General features: G+C 42.4%; 1 protein-coding gene across 1 annotated transcript; it reads left to right on the top strand.

Moving 5' to 3' along the window:
* Positions 1–14,371: 14,371 nt before the first annotated feature.
* Positions 14,372–17,747, top strand: LOC140244659 (cholinesterase-like). Its single transcript, XM_072324279.1, has 3 exons — positions 14,372–15,915; positions 16,872–17,056; positions 17,524–17,747. The coding sequence occupies exons 1-3, from the start codon at positions 14,372–14,374 to the stop codon at positions 17,676–17,678; spliced, it is 1,884 nt and encodes a 627-aa protein (XP_072180380.1). The 3' UTR covers positions 17,679–17,747.
* Positions 17,748–21,537: the final 3,790 nt, after the last annotated feature.

Below are 21,537 nucleotides of genomic sequence, written 5' to 3'. Positions count from 1 at the left end.
CACTGGGTTCCAAGTGGTTACAGGGCAACAGATGATTTCTATGAAGCACTCTTGTGCGACCTACTCCACTCTCTGGTTTGACCTCGTAGACAGGCAAGTCATCTTTCTGAGAGATTACCCTGTAAACGTCATCTTCCCAGAACCTTCTTAGCTTGCCTGGACCGCCAGAGCTGGCCAGCTTTTTCACCAGGACACGATCTCCTGGGTGGAGGATAGTGCTGCGTACTCTCTTATCATACTGTATCTTCCCCTGTTCCGCGGCTGCCGCTGTCCTCCCCCTGGCTAGCTCATATGCTTCAGTCATCTGCTCCTTCCACTTCTCTGTGTACTCCTCATGGTCCCTCGGGGCCTGCGCATCCTCCTCGTTCTGCAAGCCAAATGCAAGGTCAATTGGGAGGCGTGGTGACCTCCCATACAACAGGAAGAAAGGTGAGTATCCTGTTGCGGAATGACGCGTGCAATTGTATGCATGTACTACCTTGTTGACATGGTCTTTCCAGTGGGATTTTTCTGTCTCCGTCAGTGTGCGAAGCATGCTCAGGAGGGTGCGATTAAATCGCTCAACCTGACCGTTTCCCTCTGGATGGTAGGGGGTCGTGTGCGATCTAGCGATGTTGGTGTGTTTGCACAGCTTGGTGAAAAACCGGTTCTCAAATTCTCGGCCTTGGTCATGGTGAATTCGTTTTGGCATGCCGAACCTGAGGACATAGTCGTTAAAGAACCTGTCAGCTGCCGTTTTTCCACTTTTGTTTGGGGTAGGGTAGGCCTGTGCAAACCTTGTGAAATGATCGACAACTACAAGGATGTACTCACAGCCACCAACACTCCTTTCAAGGTGAAGAAAGTCGAGGGACACAAGTTCGAAGGGTTGGGAGGTAGTTATGGGATTGAGCGGGGCTTTTGTTTTCCTCGCTGGGGCTCTGTCTTTAAGGCAGCTGCAGGCATTCATGGTGTAGTGTTCGATGTCTTGCTGCATGTGGGGCCAGTAGAAGCGATCACGTACAAGGCTGGTCACGCGTTCAGCACCCTGGTGACCCATCTCGTTGTGCAGTTGCTTCAGGACTGTCCCTCGGAAGGATTCAGGAAGTACCATCTGATTCCTCGTTGCAGTTCTCCTGTACAGTACACCATCATCTACTACAAGCCGCTTCCACTCATGCAGTAAGCTCTTGGCGTGTCGGTGAAAATTTGTCTGCTCTTTTCGTGAAGGGAAGCTCCCTTTGTCCTTTGCATGAAGAACAGGGCCTATGACAACATCTTTCTCCTGAGCCTCTCGGATATCCCTCGTGGGAAATTCGGTCAGGGTTGTTGTCGATGGCTCCATGTCTAGGGGGATACTGGTCGTAATTGTGGATAAGCCCGCTGTTTGAGTCTCGTCCTCTTCGGCCATAGCTGACTGCAAGGCTCGCATGGTTTCAGGGTTTATTTCTCTAGTGCAAGAGGTCTTGTACTTGTCCATGTCCACAGGCATCCTTGACAAGGCATCAGCTGCTCGGTTCTTCTTTCCTGGCATGTACTTTATGGTGAAATTAAAGTCGGCCAGTTCAGACACCCACCTCTGTCCCGTAGCATTGAGCTTTGCTGTAGACATGACATACGTCAGAGGATTATTGTCTGTATAAACCGTGAAGCTTGGGGCGTAGAAGAGGTAATCCCTGAAGTGTTCTGTAATAGCCCACTTCAGGGCAAGAAACTCAAGTTTGCCCGAATGAAGATGGTAATTCTTCTCGGCTGCTGACAAGGTTCGGGATCCATACCCAATGACATAGCTCTTGCCTTCTCTCTGTTGGGTCAGCACTGCACCAAGTCCTTCCTGGGATGCGTCAGTGAACAAACAGAATGGGTTGTCGAAGTCAGGGTAGGACATGACCTCTGGGGATGCCAGTTGGTCAATTAGGTCTTCAAGTATCGTCTGGTGGTTTGTTGTCCAGGTGATGGGCTGGCTTGAGGGTACTACGTCACGTTTCTTTTTCATTGGTTTCTGTTTCCTTTGGGGTTTGCCCTGTGTCGGTGTCTTTGGTCCCTTCAACAAGTCATACAGTGGTTTGGCTTTGCGGGAGAAATCAGCGATGTACCGGCGGTAGTAGCCTATCAGGCCTAGCAGTTGCCTGACTCCACCTACCGTCCGTGGTTTTTTCTCCTTCAGGGAATGGAGAGCAGCTGTGTCCTTCGGATCCGGCTTGTGTCCTTCAGAAGAGACGATCCGTCCCAAGTATTTGGCCTCTTTTTGAAACAGCTTACATTTGCTTGGTTTAAGCTTGATGCCGTGCTGTTTCATTCTTTGTAAGACCTCTACGAGATGACGAAGGTGGTCTTCGAAGGTCGGGCTGTAGACCAAGATGTCGTCTAAATAGACGACACAGGACTTGTGGGTCAGGCCCTCTAGGGTGCTCTCCATATGACGTTGGTAGACTGCAGGGGCGTTCTTCAGTCCGAATGGGATGCGGAGCCATTGGTATAGGCCCCAGGGGGTCACAAATGCTGTCAGGGGTTGGCTTTCCTCGTCCATAAACCCCTGATGGTAGGCCTTCCCCTGATCTAGCGTCGAAAACCATCGGCTCCCTCCCAGCCCGTCAAGTACGTCCTGGATTCTGGGGATGGGTTGGCGGTCACATACAGTCCTCTTGTTTAGCTCCCGGTAGTCTATGCAAAGTCGAAGACTGCCGTCTTTTTTCCTTACACAGACTACGGGTGAAGAGTATGGGGATGTTGATTTGGTCACCCAGCCACGGTTGATGAGGTCCTCTATGTAGTTCTTCACCTCTTGGTAAAGGGGGCGTGGGATGGACATGTATGTCCGGTTGACTGGGTTGTTGTCTGTCAAGGTGATATGCATCTTCAGGTCTTTGATGCACCCAACGTCTGAGTCATCTTTTGAGAATGCATCTTTCTCCTGCATAAGGACATGTCTCACCTTGTCTTGTTGGTCGGGGGTCAAGTTAGAGAGGTCCACATCCTTCAGGAAATCTGTCAGGTTGCTGTCGTGTACTTCCTGCACAGCTGATACATGTGTACCCGGAGTCTTCAATGTCGAAGTCATTTCACCTGGGACAATGCTGGATATGGGCTGTAGGTGTCCAAGAGTCTTCTTGCCTTTGAGTGTGATGTCATGCCTAGTCATGTTAGTGACGACAACATGTACCCTCCCATGGGTACCCTTGGGGGGACGCACAAGTGCTTCACTAAGTTTGAGTCCATGTGGGAGATTAGTGTCATCCGGTTGAAAAAAGACTTCCTCCAAAGATGGCGTCGGGGTGTACACTCTGGCATGACAGGTTATTACCAGGGATGACTGTGCTGGCACAGTAGTCTTCTTGTGGGCCTCCTGGTACCGTACTACCCCAATATCTTCACGTGGCTCGAATTGAAGAAGGTTGACCAGGGGTGTGACCTTGCTCGGATGCGTCTCAAGGGCAGCTGCTAACAGGTCAACGAGTGCATCTTGGTTGGTTGAGTTTATTTTTGTGATCTCAGCTATGACATTATAGCCAATGATTGGCTCGGGGAGCTCGTCTGGGGTGACTAGTACTGGGACCTCAATCTTGCAGTTGCTTGTGCTTCCCAAGGAAAACTCTACTCCTACCCAACCTGTGAATGGGAGCTTGTCCCCGTTTGCCGTCTTCAGCTGCAGGTTAGTATCACCTAACAGCTCCATGATAGGGCGTATCTTCTCTCCAGGCAGGTGGGTTTCTCTCCACTGCTCAGACATCAGGGACACTTGGGCACCAGTATCCCACAACGCTTGGGTGGCTACTCCATTTAGGTTGCAGTTAACCAGGCATCTTTCTCCCACTAGTTTTGTCAATTTCATGTTGTTTGTCCGGTGTCTTGTCTTGGTTCGGTCATGTGGTAATTGGTGGGTTCCTTGTGTTTGTTGGTCTATGTGGGCTACTGTTGCTGGTTGGGACGCTCCTGAGATGCCGGTTGCCCGTCGTCCCTCCTTGGCAACCCTTGCGCGTTTCCCGACTGGAAACGGGCCCGGCATCCACGGAGGAAGTGTTCCCCACTACCACAATGGAAGCAGTGGGTGCACTCTTGACCTTTGCCTACTTGGCGGCATGGTGGACATCCCCAGTCAGGCCTTCGTCCCTTGCTTGGTCTCTTGGGCTGAGTTGCATTAGTTGCCTTTAAGGATGCAAGGTCGGCTTGTATTTGTTGGAGTTGTTTTTGCAAACTGTCAGTCTCAGACTCCACCTTGCTGACTTTTGCCTTTCCTGCCTTGCTTTTGATCTTCCGTTCGGCTTCATTCATCTCAGATGCCTGGACTTGCTTGAATAAAGCGGAGTCGCTGACATCTGGGTCGCTAAGCAACGGACGCATGTCGATGCGAATATTGTCGCATGCAAACCCTGTTGCCAGGGAGTGCAAGAACATCTGCTGGACAAGTCCCGCTTCGTACCTTAGCGTTGCTCCCACTTTTCTTGACGCATGGAGGATCCTTTGTCGAAGATCCAACATCCTTACCAGGAAATCGTGGGCTGACTCATTTGGTCCCTGGGCAGCTGCTGACAGATCCTTGTAGAGGCTGGTTGCGTCTCCTTCCCGGAAGTGAGCCTGGAGGATCTCTCTCAGAGTTGCGAGGTTCAGGTCCTCCTTGCTTTCCAGGTAGCTACGCAACTTCATTCCTGGGCTAATGGCACGGAGAACCCCTTCCACCAGGTCAGATTCCGTGTAGCCTTTTGCCAGACCCATCTCCAATTGCCTGGTAAGGCTGGCCAGACTGATCTTATCTTTTTGTCCCACCTCCCCAATTTGTCCCACAATCCTGAACTCTTTCTTTATGAGACCAGAAAGATGAGAAAGGGAAATTTGATCTGCTGACGCTGGTGTCTGTCTACTGGGGCCGTCGCTACTGCTTTGCTTTTCCTCAACAGGTGGTTCGGACATCACCACCTCCTTCTTCTCTGACCCGGCGATCTGCTCGATGTACTCCTCCACCTTTCCCAGGTAGCCAAGTCCGCCGTCTTCCATCTCCTCCACCTCTTCCCTGGCCAAATACCTTACAACCCACCGAAGTATACCAACCCGCCCTCTCCCCCTTACCTTTTCTGCATCCTCCTTCGAGATCTGCAGCTTTTCTGCTAGGAGATGGAGTTGGTCCTCCTGGAGACGGTGCACGTCCTTCTGGACCCTCAGGGTGACCTCTTCCAGACTCATCTTGGTTGATCGGGTAATCTTTCAGCCGGGTGCGGGTGGGAGGCTTCAGGCTATTGTCCTAAGGACGACACATCCGCCTCTGGTCTTATCTCTCTCCTGTGCGGGGGTCGTCCTGGCAGGGTCGCCAGAAAATGTTACACCCGTCCCGATGTGGCAAGGGGTGTTTAAAAACTGTGTACTGAAGGAAGGGAAAAATGCCACGTCTAGTCACAATGGATGCAGGGATGAAAGTGTGTCTCTTTATTCTGGTATAAATCATACCGAATTTCAATGATCATATTTATCACAATCAAAATAATTATCAAACACTTCTTCTCATCAACACAATGTGAATGACACATGCCAGTTTGCTTATATGAATACGTAATTCTTCATCAGTGTAATTGATAATTTACCTTGCTCAATATGATGCTTGATTTATACCTCAAAGAGTCTCGACAATCAAAGGTTAATTATAACACTTACTCATAACAATCACTCTTATTATTCCTCTGTAGTAAGCATAATTAACTGTAAGATTCTCCTTTGATAAAACAATCTATAGCTTTACCTTAACCAGTCATTTAAAATGTTAATGATTTAATCAAATAAACGCAACTACATATCATTTGATTAATCTCTGTTTGTATCGATGAATAAATCAGTCAATGATTACATAAACCTAAACCTGGAATGTATTCACTTCTTTGACAAGAATTGTTTAAAAGCAAGAAGGAAAACCTGTAGTCTTAATACACTGCAAAACAAATCTGAGTTCTTTAGTTTTCCTTTATTTCTCTAAAAGCCAGGTTTTCTCTCTCTTTCCAGCTCGTTTCTGTATTTTATTCCTCTGATATAAAACCAAACGCTTCTGTAAAATCTTTTACAATATAAACTTTAACAACATTTGAGATGATCCCTGCCGTCAGGCAAAAGCGAAAGTATTTCAAAAATGCAAGAGCAGTTGCTCTGAAGACCAAACTTTGGGGACGATCCCTGAATGATTCCTTTTTAGTTTCTTTATACCAAAGTGAGGAACTGACCAAAAAGTGAGGAACTGAGGAGCTGGGAAAGTGAGAGAGACACTGACCACAACTATAAACACACCGTCCAGAGAGCTAGTGGTCAGCGCTCTGGCCGATAAGGCGTGGAGGTCGCTGCATGAGTCACCCAAACTGTGTTCATACCGACCCTCTGTCTCTATCTCTATTCTACATGTATCTACAAATAAGTGTACTCTATTATCATCCGTCACTGTTTCTATTCTGTACAATGCTACACTGCTATTCCACAAGCATCATACCAAGTATCCACGTAATTACAATTAGTACACTTGTTAAGGCATTCAGGCTTTCAGTCAGAATAACATATATATCAGTCACTTTACACTCAATCCCAAGAGAGCCGTATCAATAATAAGGTCAGTGGACTCTGGTGCGACGCACCACCTAGGAGAGTGTTTACACTCACCATTCTACTCTGCTTTCTACACGGGATGGCACAGCCTATGGCTTGTTCGCATTCGCACAAGCGGAACTTAATCCGAAACTAAATCAGCTTAAGTAGCAATTTTACATCTTTCATAATGAATACTGTTAAATCACTACAGAAATCTAATAATGACACAAGCACTAAGACTCATATGGTCACTAGCACATCATAAACAAGCAAACAAGCAATCATATCTGGCATTAAACAATAATTCAATAACTTCATTGGGAACGTCATCTTTGGTCTTAATTCCTCTTTTACTGAAGGAGGAACCATGTAGCTCAACTACAAAACACTAAACATCATAGAATTCAACAAATTTACCAGTCAGAAAGAATGATTTAGAATAATTGAACGGAAGTAGAAGTAAGATTTCTTACCTGAAGGAAGGGAAAAATGCCACGTCTAGTCACAATGGATGCAGGGATGAAAGTGTGGAGCTCAAAACCACATCCCATAAATCGTGATGAAGGCATTTTTCTTAGAATTTGAAGAGACTGGGTAAACTCCACTCTGATTTCAGGGGTGGGTGAAATAAACTTGTGAGGGTAAATTTCCCTATTTATACAAATGCATGCATCTAGAAACTTCCAAAAAATTTAGGGGGGTCTATTTTCTTGGGGCCTTTACATATATATATATATATATATATATATATATATATATATATATATATTATATAATATATATATACATATGAAATATATGTATATATAGAGAGAGATAAATACATAAATATATACATATTCATATTCAATCATTTATATGAGAGATAAAGAGAGGGAGGGAGAGAGATTGAGATTGCTGAAAAGAGATAGATAGAAAGAGAGATCTTCAAGAAACTGAGCGGGAGAGGGAAAAGGGGAAAGAGAGAGGGAGGTGGAGAAAAGAGATTGAGGAGGGAGGAGCTGCGAGGAATGGAGGGCAAGTATATTCCTTCAAAATATATTTGTGTGTGACATCAGTGCGAGTACTATGACGTGCGTCATGCTCCTATTGGGACATATAGCTCCTTCATCTTGGTATCTACTCGTCTTCGCGCTCAGATGCACCTGGCGACAGAATTTGTCATCGCTGGATCAGGGAGGTGGGAGAGAGGAACTTCCACCTCCCTGGTTGGATAACGATCGTCCGTATTACACCACTATCCAAAACGACAATGTATATAATGATAATGAGGTCTCCCTTCCATAATTAGGTCGAGGCGCATGTTACGATCCGATCAACCGAACGTGAATCGTGAATAATAGAATCTTAGCGACGTATACAATACACAATATTGACGACGTGATGTTTGTAACCGTTGTGTCTCTATCATTACAATGTGTATTATCTTTGTTTATTTTGATATTGCAAGAATGGCAAATTATCTGGAATCCACCATATACAAAGATAGAGCAGCTTATATCATTTTTGCAGTCCGCTAAGGTCGCGTACGATTGTGTGGATGTGGGTGTGTGTTCGCCAACACCTTTAATGTTATTGTGAGTAAAAAAGACAACAGAATCATGTTTCGTTTTCCTTTATGCACTTATTGTATTTCTCCATCAGCTCAACGGGCATACTACTAAAGGGGGATTTGAGCCTCATTAGTCTTTACCTATCTTTTTTCCCCTGGGGTCGCAGTGTAAACCTAGTTGTTTATATCCATGTTCTCCTTTACTAGTAAAACTCTGTTGTGGCTTGTATACTAAGTATCATTTCATCAATCGATAGACAATATTCTTTAAATCCAGTCGCTGGGTAGCAAATATGAAAGGCCTTGCAATTAGCTGAGATATCGGTCAAGTGCCAATTAAGAAATTCGGATCTGGCCTCGAGGTTCAGTTAAAAGTCTTTGCACTTCACTTGCAGAGAGGTGTTGTGGCAAGCTCACCCTCCCTTGTCTTTGCATGCGCTTCATGTGTGCAGGTGCTGAAACAAAATATAATATAGGCCAAAACATTATTATACCACTCGCGATTTTTTAACAAACGTTTTCTATTTCGCTGCAAGGAATGTAAGTAAAGAATCAGGGTAAAATGTCATCAGCTCCCCCCCCCCTTTCTAAATTTGCTCTTGAATTAATCGCTTTTCGTATCACAAAATTTGGACATCGATGTTAGGTCATACCCTGATGAAATGTAGCAATGCGAGCTGACGACATAAAGGCAAGAGCAAATTATGTAACGCACGTACTCGTCAATAATAACGACAAAAGAGAATGCATCGAGGTGTATCTGGGGACCTATTCGATAAATGACTGAAATTGCCTTCGGTGGGAACGATCCAAGAGCGCCAAGCAAGGAAGAGCGCTGTTTAGCTTGAAACCGTGCAGGAATAGTGAAGTGTTTTCGAAGTTCATATACAATTTGTCCGCTGCCGAAGTACACACCGTATACCTCCGGAGACCCCCGGGGGCTTGTCACCTGGGCTGGCCCGGTTGCGTTCGGGTCAGTGCACGTGTCATCAACACTGGAGAACATGCATAGTGTGCACACAGTGAATTGCGAAGTTCGTACAGTAGCGACATCTATATGAGGAACGTTGTGTGTTGAAGTGTATAATGTTGATGCATTTATAGAGGAAGGAACCATCACTTGCATAGCTTCACAGACCTGGAATATCTTCCAGGAAGTTAGTTAGTTGTTGTTTTTTTTTTTCCTCCATTGTACACTTTGTTGACCTGTTATTCTTCCGTGTCACACTATAGCTGCACCGCTACCCTAGATTCATCTTACGCATATTGCATGTTCGCTGGGCTGTAATCGAGTTAGCCCGGGCGATACGTTTCCTTCCCTGCCGATCGAAATGGGGAAATCAAGGGTTGTCGTGAGGTACTTGATGGTCGTCGATGCCAGAATTTCATTAACGTGAGAGGAGACAAGAGGCAAAGGGTAGGTGAGTCCTGGCAACCGTACAGTACGTTCGTTCCATCGATGTGTAGCACGGAGCTCCGTAGGCCTACTTGGAAAAGCAGTGCATGTTCACTGTCTACACGCGTTGAACGCAACGTCGTAGGGCAATGGTCGTGGGGCAGCCCGTACCGCTAACAGCAGAGCACAGAGCGTAAATCAGGTTGAAGTTTGAACCCAGTACCCCGCTCCGCGATGGACCCGTTTTACCGGCTTTATCATATATTGTTCACACCTATATAGTGTTTGCGCTTCGGAGTGCGACGCGATTGACAAGTGTTCACCGCACATCAAACTTGAATACTGTTTGAGATAACCGCATAGAGTGCATCAATAAGTGCAATCAATCAAAAAAAAAGACAAAAAATGCAAAGTGCAAAGATCACCAAGTTTAGAAAGTGCCGAGCTGTGATATCACTGACAGCACAATAGAAAATAATGCTCCTATTTAATCATGATAATAATGCAAATGGCTTGGAAGAGTTTTGATTATTGGCAAATTATTGGAGTGATAATGAATCACATTATGTCAGTAGTTTGTTGTTGGTGTTGTTGTTGTTGTTGTTGTTTTGTTTGTTTTGCTTTTTGGCCTCTGCCGAAATGACTGGCTGGCGCGCAGCTGCTATCAATACCTGTCAGCCATTTTTTAATCGATATCATTACAATTACAAACAAATTGAACAGAAAATTAAAAATGATCTTTTTTGTCGACAGTAGTAGTCCTGCAAGAGGTAGTTCCTACGTCGCAGCAGAAACCGTGGGGGGGGGGGTTATATATTATATTAAAAGAAAGCCTTGCACATAAAAATCTGTAAGCCTCATACAACTGTCATAGCGGGGAGGTGGAAAAGTATATTATACGAATAGGTCATATGATTATTTCTTTCGGCTTAATTGCGGTCGCTCGAGCTTATCTAGCCAGAGCTGGTTGGTCATTTAAGCGGCTAACGATCCCATCACTTGGCATAAATATCGAAAGCCTTGTCGATCCCGAAGGGGGACTTCACGTCATGAATTTTGACGATAAGGCTCTCGACGTAGGTGAGCTCTGTTATCAAGGAGACATAAAACAGCTCCTAGATGACATTCAAGAGGATCTGAGTGCTTGCAGTGACTGAAATTAGATATCAGCAATGAACCAAAACCCAGAGAGAAATGTGGATTGAGTGAAAGCAGCAACATTAGTAGAACACATCAGTGAAAGTTTGAGGAAAATCGGACAATCGAAAGTTATGAATTATTAAAGCTTTGGTGTTGGAACCGCTGTATTAGGAGAATACTTGAGGTTATGACGTCATGTGTGCACAACAATTTATAAAGGAAATATAAAGGGAATTCCACAAAAATTCACTTTTCTAGCATAATGAAAGAGCACTTGACAAACCGCTTTCAGAAAGCAGGGGCATAATTGCTACCCTCAACATATGTCACTATCAAGTGGATGGAATGTGTAATTTTCATGAAAAGTGAATTTTTGTGGAATTCCCTTTATATTTTCTTTATATTGTTGTCCAAACATGACGTCATAACCTCTAGTAGTCTCCTCATCCAGGGGTTCTAACACCAAAACTTTAAAAATTCATAACTTATGCATCGGTTGTCCGATATTTCTCGAACTTTCACCACTAATGTGTTCTACTAATGTTGCTGCTTTCGCTCAATCCACATTTCTCTTTGGGTTTTGGTTTCTTTTTATAGCTTATATTCATTTCGAGAGTTATGACCTACTTTCCATTTTCTGTAGGCAAAAACCCCTTCATCATTGTATAATCATTGTATAATTACTTGAAAATAACTGGATCATGAAAAGCAACATAATACGCTACTCACAGGCATGACAATTTAGTTGTTGGTTGTAAAGATAAAGATAATTGATTGTTGACATGTCCACTGAAAGAAACTGTCACATTGTATGGCTAAAGGCGAATGAATGATTGAGGTCGCATGATGGCATTTAAACATCTTATACATAATATAGCCTGACCTTATCGCTTCACGACTAGCAAACATTGTTACGATATGACAGTTTGAGGAGCGACGGCGGCACATAAGAACTCGAATCAAGGATTTATCACACAAGTACTGTTTAATTCAGTAACCGTTACGATCATCGTCTAATTATAGTAATGTAGATCGGCAATTACTATCTAGAGGAGCTGTTTGCTTCAATCAAACTTAGGGAACACTTATAAAGGGAACCAGGAGGAGCTCTTTTGAGTAAAAACAAGAAGCGTAGGCTCTTGTTTCGAAACAAACTGACATGTGAGCAGAGTGTGGTCGGTACGGTGTTGGGAGGTGCGCTGTATTACCTGATTACTTCCCCCGAACGGATTAATCACGTCATCGATTGCCCGTGATAGAATACTGGGCAGTGTGTTCGTCAAAGTACAATTGCATGATGTATTTTGAGAGAATTAAGCTCGATTTGAGCTTGTTTTGAATACACTTCTTGTTGGAATAAAAACAACCTGAAATTATATGTTTTGAGCAATGACAAACAATAAGCGCACTGGTATTTCAAACTCATGGCGTCATACACCCAGCACGATGACGTCAAAATTTTCCATCTCAGTTTGTCACTGTACCACAACGTCACTGCGCAGAAATCTTTGATACGTAGGACCCGATTGTGTAATAATTATATTTTTCCAAATTCTTGTGTGAGTGTGTGTGTGTGTGTGTGTGTGTGTGTGTGTCACTTTATGTATCTCAAAGTTCTTTGCCCCAAACATGCCAGAGAAAGTGGTGTCCTTATCGTATATCAAGAAAAGAGTCGCAAAGAGAGATGAGAGAGGGATAGTTTATATCTTTCGAGAAATTTGTGAAATTTTAGGACATTGCATCTTTTAAAGGGGATGGCTAGTAACTGATTAGTGGGAATCAGTGGGAATGCTGGGGGACGATTGTTCCAATCCTTGTGGGATTCATTTAAGAGTACATTATATATCTGTTGTGGTGTGAAAATTATTTGCTTCAGAATGGTCTCATATTCAAGTAATGTGCAGTTTAATGTTTCCAGGTTAGCATGCCTGTACAGTGACGGGGCATTAAACTGCACATTACTTGAATATGAGACCGTTCTGAAGCAAATAATTTACACAGAACAATAGATATATAAAACCACAAGAATTGGAACAATCATCCCCCAGCATTCCCACTGATTCCCACTGATCAGTTACTAGTCATCCCCTTGGCTAGTAACTGATCCGTGGGAATCAGTGGGAATGCTGGGGGATGATTGTTCCATCAGAGGCAAGTGTTTAAGGCGAATGTTTGAGTTATCTTATAAATTCCATGTCGGCTTTCAAACACCATTCTAATAATATTCATTATTCTTCTTCCCGTTTCTGGGCACAGGTGTGACAAGTGTAATGTCGCACCCATGCCCTTCCCCCCCCCCTCCCCCGCCCGTTCAGTCTAACTGTTGTGACATAATTAAAAACAAAAGAGAGATGTGAGATTCAGCTTAATATGCTATTGTTCTTTAATAGCAGTCGACAAATCTTAAGATTCACTCATTGTTAATGCCACTAGGTGAATCTGAGGTGATTATTCATTTCAATGCCTTTAAGGCAGTTAACGCATTTTAGGTGTGTATGTGCTTGTTTAATGGAACCGCTGCAAAGGCGTTTAGTACATTACATTAGAACAAAAATGTCGTTTATACACAAACAGCGAGCGTCATAAAATGCCTCTTTAAACTGGCTTCTGAATTGCTGCGCAAATAGGCCAGGTGATTTATCGCTTCTGACCAATGACTTAATTGCTCCTTATCGCTTCCGCATCCTACCGCGCCTTCCAAGTCAAACGCCCCTGGTGGCGCTCTCCATACCATGGCATGACATACCATACCATACCACACCATGACAATACCAATGTTAAACCAATGATTGTGACAGGTTTTGTTATTGTTGTTGTTGTTGTTGTTGTTGTTGTTGTTGTTGTTGTTGTTGTTGTTGTTGTTGTTGATTTTACATTCACCTACCCCCATTGATTCATTAATGTAAGTGGATGTGATATGACTCCAATACATTATGGTTTTCAATATCTCAAAGGCAAAAAATTATATAGTTCTGAGTGAGCTGTATGCCATATCAAACATTATTTCAAACAAATTGCGCCTAATGTCGTATTACGCAGATTGCATGTTGCACTATTAAATGCGTGATGTTGTTGATTTAAAGAAAAGCCATTTCCATAAAAAAGCAACCTACCCAAAAGTCTAGTCATCGTAGACTACCAAATACAAATGCCAAAATAAAGTGATCAAAACGGTGATATATTCACCGAGAAAAAGAAATAGTATATAATTACAGTGAGCAGTGACTTGCGCATGAGTCATGTCTATACTTAGTATGTGTCTATAGTATATTTATGAAACTAAATTTGATTCAGATCAACGCGCGTCATCTTTCTAACGTAGGAACGTTGAAGCCTATAAGTATTGCTTGTTTTATGAAAAGGCTTTTGTTCTTGGCAGGTTTTCTCCTAATTTTATTTGTTTTTTATTTTTTTTTATTATTATTATTTTTTTATTTTTATTTTTATTTTCATTTTATTTATTTATTTATTTATTTGATTGATTGATTGATTGATTGATTGATTTTTTTTTTTTTTTTTTGGGGGGGGGGGGGGAGGTCTTACAGCCAGGAGGCCTATTTCTTCCACCTCCCTGTTCCAGTCATATTCTGAGCTTTCCGTCTTTGAATTCAAATTATTGAAATGTGCTTATTAATGACAAACACCTCACACTGTTGTTGTTACGAAATAGAATCGCGAAACTACACAGTTTCTTTTTCTCTTTTTTTTCCCCCTTTTCTTTCTCCAGATGAAGCTGCTTCTTTAGCAACATGGAGGGAAATCACTTGATATCGGTAACAACCATGGCCAAGCTTGTTCTTGCTCTGGGCATCTTGCTGCTTCTGTCTTGTTCGTCCACTGACTCACATCCCGTCATACAAACACTGGCTGGCAAAGTGCAGGGTATAAAGAAGCAGATCTTGGACAAAGAGGTATGGGCCTATCTTGGTATTCCTTTCGCCGAACCACCTGTAGGCGATAGGAGGTTTAGGAAACCTGTCGCCAAGACACCGTGGGAGGGCATCCTTGATACCAGTAGGTACGGGTTCGCTTGCCACCAGGTCATCGACACATCGGACCCGGGCTTCCGCGGGATAGAAATGTGGAACCCCAACGTCAATCTCAGCGAAAATTGTCTGACTCTGAATGTTTGGGTACCTGCGAAAGAGCACAATGATTCACTCCCTGTGATGGTTTGGATTTACGGTGGGGGGTTCTTCGCTGGATGCGCCTCTTTGGACGTCTACAACGGTGAGGTTCTCTCGACCACTGAAAATGTTATAGTAGTCACGCTAAATTACAGAGTAGCATCTTTTGGGTTCTTGGCCATGGGGGACTCGGACGACAACGCCCCGGGCAACATGGGTCTATTCGATCAGAACCTCGCCCTTCATTGGGTGAAGGACAACATCGCTCGCTTTGGTGGCAATCCAGACATGATGACGCTTTTTGGAGAGAGTTCCGGTTCAGTCAGTGTCAACCTGCACATGCTATCGCCGATGAGTCGCGGGTTGTTCTCACGGGCGGTCCTGCAGAGCGGCGCGTCCGTGGCGCCCTGGGCTGTGATCACCAAGGAAGAGGCCCTGAGACGTGGCTTGCTTTTGGCGGAGAGGACAGGGTGCTACACACCTTACGGATATGAACCCGACGCGCGAAAAATCAACGAAATCATCGATTGTCTCCGCCGCGTTCCGCCAGAGAACATCACTGCGAATGAGTTCGTGGTAGAAGGAACGTACATCTTCCCCTTCGTGGCGGTGGTGGACGGAGAATTCTTGACCGAGACACCAACGGCAGCTCTGATGCGAGGGGCTTTTGAGGAGATGACCGTAATGGTAGGCACCAATACCAACGAGGGATCGTTCTTCATGGTGTACTATATGCCAGGATTTGATAAGGACACGGAGAGTCTGATCAACAGAACTCAATTTTACGACCACATCGCCATAGCCATACCGTCCATGAATAACTTTGGGCGCGACGCGATAGCTTTCCAGTACACGGATTGGCTGGACCCCAACAATGAGGTCATTTTGCGCGACAACACCGAGGCATACGTCGGCGACTACAACATCGTCTGCCCAACGCATGAGTTCGGCAGGTACCACGCCAGCTCGCACAACAAGGTGTACGCCTACCACTTCGACCAGCGGGCGATGAACAATGAGTTCGCCGAGTGGATGGGCGTCATGCACGGCGACGAGATCGCGTTCGTCTTCGGCCAGCCACTCCGACCTGATTTCGGCTTCTCTGCGGACGACGCCAGACTGAGTACGAAGATGATGAGATTGTGGGGGAACTTTGCGCGGTCCGGGTAAGTAATGGCGAAAGTTTGCGAGTGTTTTCAAGTCTTCATAGAATTCAAACGCATCGTATGAAATCTAAGAAGTACAAAGAACATAACTGCGGTCATTTATAGGGGTTTTCTGTCTTGTGTTGTAATGTATTCATCCATGACAATTGATATGCCCAGGCACAAGCCGTTGTCAAATTGACAATGCCGAAACCGTCCCGTCAAGAAATAATGGGATTAATTTGTTCTAGTAAAATGTATTTAATCAACATTGAAGAAAAAAACCCAACAATTCAATTTCTTGATATGGATGAGTGATGCGTAAAATCAGTGGTGGCAGCAGTTTGTACGTGGAAGATATTATTGCACATGATTTCAGTTAATAACTCGTCACTGGTAACGGCTTGACTTCAACATCAACACCCTGCGACTTCAAAATAAATAGAAATGGAAATTCTGAAGAGAATTGTGTCTATGGTAACATACTCATACTTTTATTATTGTTTCTTACACTCCTCAATCTAATTCTATTGCAATTCATGAAGTGGTTTTAACATGCATTCAAAATAAATAGAAATTGAAAAATCCAACTATTCTGAAGAGAATAGTGTCTACGGTAACATATCACGTCTTTATTTTTGTTTCCTACTCCCCTCAATCTAACTCTATTGCAATTCATGAAATGGTTTTACACTCAGTAAAGAGTACCAGAAGTTTTCGTTAGAGTGGGGGCGCTGTGGCATAGTGGATAAGACTCCCGACTCCCGATCGGAGGACCCACCATGTCCCTCTCGACCCAGGTGTATAAATGGGTACCTGGCAACGCTGGGGTAATAATAATGGCAGGGCCCTCTGTTAGAGCGATGGCAACACTGAAGAGGTTACCCTGGGTGAATAAGACCTTATTATTAGAGCCTACCTCCATGCTTGTACACAGCGTTTCGAATGACAAGTACAATGTCATTCAAACTGTTCAGGGATCCCAATATCAACGAGGATGAGTCTGCAGACGAAGTGGAGTGGCGTCTATTCAATCAGAGTGCTCAGTGGGTTTATCTGCTGAAGGATACGACGGTTGACAGCCCGAAATCCTATATATGGGACCGAGCAAATTACTGTGCGTTCTGGTGGAAATACGTACCGTACCTCAACACACAAACAGGTAAGGAATCATACAAGTGAGCATTTCTTCTACACGCATTTTCACACGAACGTATGTAAACAAATCGTTTTTATTATTTTTTTTTTTTATTAAAGTAGCAATATGTATTCATATCTACTAGACAAGTATCCGTTATTAACACGCATCTCATGAAGAGAAGACGAAATTTCATTCATTCTAAAAGGTGTATCTTATATTTTCTTTTCAGCTGTATGTATCATCTGACCTCTTGACGTGGTTGCGGAATCCATGCAATGATAATTGTTTATTTCTAAGTGGGGTATATAAGATCCCAAAAAGCAAAAGAATTGGACAATGCAAAATTTCTCTTGCATTTTTTTTTGAATGATTACCATTCATTGTTACACTATTCATCTGAATGTATGTTTAAAGTAAAAACAACTTTTTGCATTATCATATACTTTAACCTTTTATTTTAATGTGTTTGATTGTTCTTGCGTTGCCAGCAAATATCGACGAAGCTGAAAGACAGTGGAAAGAGGAGTTTTACCAGTGGAGCACAAAGTATATGGTGGACTGGAAGGCAGAATTTAATCACTATATGGATAAGAAGGAAACCGGATGTTCCAGTGACAACAGTCAGCACGTGGAATACCCATAATGCCATTTCGCGCATCGATGGAGTAACCCAAGAGTATTGTTATGCTCTAGGGGAGTAACTTATGTCGTCGGGCAGCACAGTGAAGGATGTCGTACTTCTCGACGACAGAGGGCGCGACAAAAAAAAAAGAAATCTGTTTCATTGGAGTCTCCATACTGTACTCTGGAATGAATTTGCAATATTTTGATTGACTGACTTATATCATGATTAGGCAGCTGTGGTGGTTATACAAAGAAGATTGACGGCGACGGAGGGAAGTTTGATCTAGTGGGAAAGAACGTGGTTAAACTCCGAGATACTATCACGGGATGTGTAACCAAAGTTGCAGTTAGTTACTTTTTTTGTCTCTACTACAGGGAAGCATCCTTATGATGGACATTCATGCAATTCCACCAAATAGAGAAAAAAAAATGATAAAGTTTAAACGAACATGCGTGGCATGCATGGATAGCCCATTATCATAGGAACCGATAATCCCAAACCCAGGGAAGAAAGATAGAATAATGATAATGCTAATAATGCTAATGCTGATAATAATAATGATGATAATGATGGTAATAATAATAATAATAATAATATTATTATTGTTATTGTTATTACTACTACTACTACTACTACTACTACTACTACTATTATTATCATGATTATTATCAGTTCCCTCTTAACTGCATGACGGATAGACGTAGAATGAGTTTATTAATGACGAGAGTTGATATTAGCATTATATGATTGTTTGATACTCTTTTAATTTTATTTCGTCATCAAGAGTCTATTAGATTTTTTAAAGAGAGAATTTCGGGGATGTTTGTTTTTTCTGCGGAACGTGGTTTGGGGTAGTTCTGTAGCTGTAAAAACGACGGACAATTTCTGATGCTTTGACAAGTAGGCCTACTCTGATTATCTTATGTTTTTCATATTGATTGATTTATTGGAACTTCTTGTAAACATAATCTGCTTTCCTTTACTCTTACTTGTTATGATTTTATTTTGAGAAGAGTACTGGATTTCAATCTACTTCTGTTCTGATAAACAGAAAGCAATTTGTAAATATGTTTTTTTTTTTTTTTGTATATTATATTTACAGCAACATTGTATACCCATCATTCAGGTCTATTCAACAATTGGCATATTTTGGCAGATTTCCCCTATAGCTGTTTAATCCTTGAGAGTATAGCCAAGCGGCATTCATAAAGTTAAAGATAATTGAGTTTCTGAATCCATAATTGCTCTTTTTATTATTCGAATTCAAGGATTACTCGTCCTATTAGTGAACGAAATATGTTCGTCACAAATCCAAACGATTTTGACACACTTGAATAAATATGGACATGTGGATAAAACGAACTACACAATGTCATAGCAGGCATCAGATTTCAAAATATCACTTAAAGACGCTGGCGTCATTCCCGCTCCACTGGCTTTATGTTTGTGCTCCTCTGACGTCACATTACGTCACGAGCAGCACGTGTCCAGCGCGTCGCCATGATTTGGGGAGCTAACAGCTGGCAGAACTTTTTAATCTCTCGAGTCATTCATTTGGTCGTCTGCACCGCGTACGAATCAGTCTCAATAAAGTTGCCCTTGTTTCTTATATTTTTGATAATATCTCGATTATCACAATCTATTTGTAGATTAAAACTACCCAAGAGAAAACCTGAAGATGAAAGAAAAAATCCATCTTTTGAAACATAGAGTTTATTGGAGGGGCTGTAGTTAGCTCTACGGACAAGCCCACGGATTTTAAGGGGGCAGCAAAGAAGGTTTTGTGGAATCCATACTTTGATTTTGATATTGGATCTGATGCAGATATTGTAAGTGATACGTAAGTGGAGAAGAAGTTTCTAAAACAAAAAATGACTACTAACGTTATAGTAATCAAGGAATACATGGCAGAGAGAATGTAGTATTATTTGTTACAGTCGGAAACTAATCTCGTAGTTTTTTTTTTTCCTACACATCAATATCTGCGTCATAATAATACGAGTACAACATTGAGTATTTTCTCGGTACTCAAATCGTCACATAGTTTGAATCGCATTCGTACATGTACGTGGGAGAATGACTGTAACGACATAGAATGTACTTTCATACCTTAAAATTCTTCATGATATTTGTCATATAATACTGTATAGTTGATTGGTGAACATGTGGTCATTTTCTACACAACTGTCCTATTTTGTACATGCAGTGATTCAGTAGTAAGTCTTGTATATAATCGCTTATTATGCAACGATATATATCGAGTATTCTGTTCAACCTGCAAATAATTAGAGTATACTTAAAAATGTCAATAATGTACATAGAATCATTGTAAAGAGAGATGTCGTCCATATTGATATATTTATCATCGCAGTATAGTGTATGCTGATGTCAATTGTCGTATGTTGTCGTAACGCATAAATTGTGAACCTACAGCTGGAGTAGGTAATTAAGTCAATCTGCCGTTGGAAATATTTCTTTTCGGGATGAGATTTATCCACCTCTGTAATATGCAAAGCAGGTACTGTATTTACTCTATTATACTGTGCAAGCAATGAGGACAAACATAGGATGATTTATTGCAATAAGCTTGAGTTATGAGCGTTCGATCTTCTTTAAATAGCACAAACTCGACATATTACGCTTTTTATACATATTAGAATGAATGTCTGCATAATCATGACGATTAACTATTTCAAGGGCCGTTGTAATATCTTTTTTAATATTTTAAAACAAATTCAGTCAGCTAATTTAAGATAACAATAAAATATGTTTTACTCTAAAAGTATTTATTATGCAAAAGACATGAAAGTCGTATGAAATAAAAAGTGTGAAATAACACGAGCTGGAGTTAAGACTGTGTATGAACTAAAAACAGACAAACAAACAAACAAACAAACAAACAAACAAAAAACCACTGTTATCTACCGTCCTTTACTACGTGTACTTATGATGAACGTGATAAATGATGTGATAATGTTTAAATCATCCAGCTATATCTTATATCTATTCTATGGAATGATATCCATGCATTGCAACTGTTAAGGGTCTCTTCCTCATCTCCCAACACTAGGGAGCTTTAGATTTTCACGACGCGGACGTTCAGCGGAAAAAAAAATGTTCTGCGCATGTGCAAATTTGCTTTTAAAGAAATCGATTCCACCGTCGTCTGAGTTTGCATTGTCTGTTCTGGGCAAAGGCGTTCTATAAGTGATAAAGAACCTCTCATTCTGGGCTATTTTTGCGTCCGCTCAAATTCACACTGCAAAGAGCGACTTGATGCAATTAACGATCCTATGGGCACGATGGGGGCGCCATTTCGCTTTGTATACTGGTGTAGGCTGCGTCCTCGCGTAATCTAAAGCTACTTTGCAACACGACGCGACGCAGGGAGAGAGGAGGATGGCCAACGCAGTCGTCATCTTAACGTCCGCGTCGCAAATCTAAAGCTTCCTGATATGATTCATAAGATGTCCTGAATGGTGTTAGAAATATTGATGGACTTGGTTATGTAATATAATTATATCTATTTTCTGAAGAGTTTTTACAGTGAAGTGGAGGTATAAAGGGCAAGTTGAAAAACTTACCATGCACATGCCATAGAAAACTCGCGTGCGTGTGACTCGGCCATCGAAAGAGTTTGCGCTTTCTTGAGTTTACAACTTTGAAATATTGGACTAATGTATGTTTATCATGAAAACATTCTATTGTCTGGTGTGTTTTCATAAGATGATATTTCTGTATTTTTCGAGGAAAACAATAAGAAATAAAGCAGAGAACTATCGCAGGCAATTCCGACAAATAACATCTATTAATGTCCACACATGCCACAACTATTCTGAGGATACCTATAATATCGCAAGGTCAGCTTTAAAGGGAT

Source organism: Diadema setosum, chromosome 21 (genome assembly GCF_964275005.1).
Source record: "Diadema setosum chromosome 21, eeDiaSeto1, whole genome shotgun sequence".
Taxonomy (NCBI): domain Eukaryota; kingdom Metazoa; phylum Echinodermata; class Echinoidea; order Diadematoida; family Diadematidae; genus Diadema; species Diadema setosum.
This window is presented reverse-complemented; position numbering and strand designations above follow the sequence as displayed.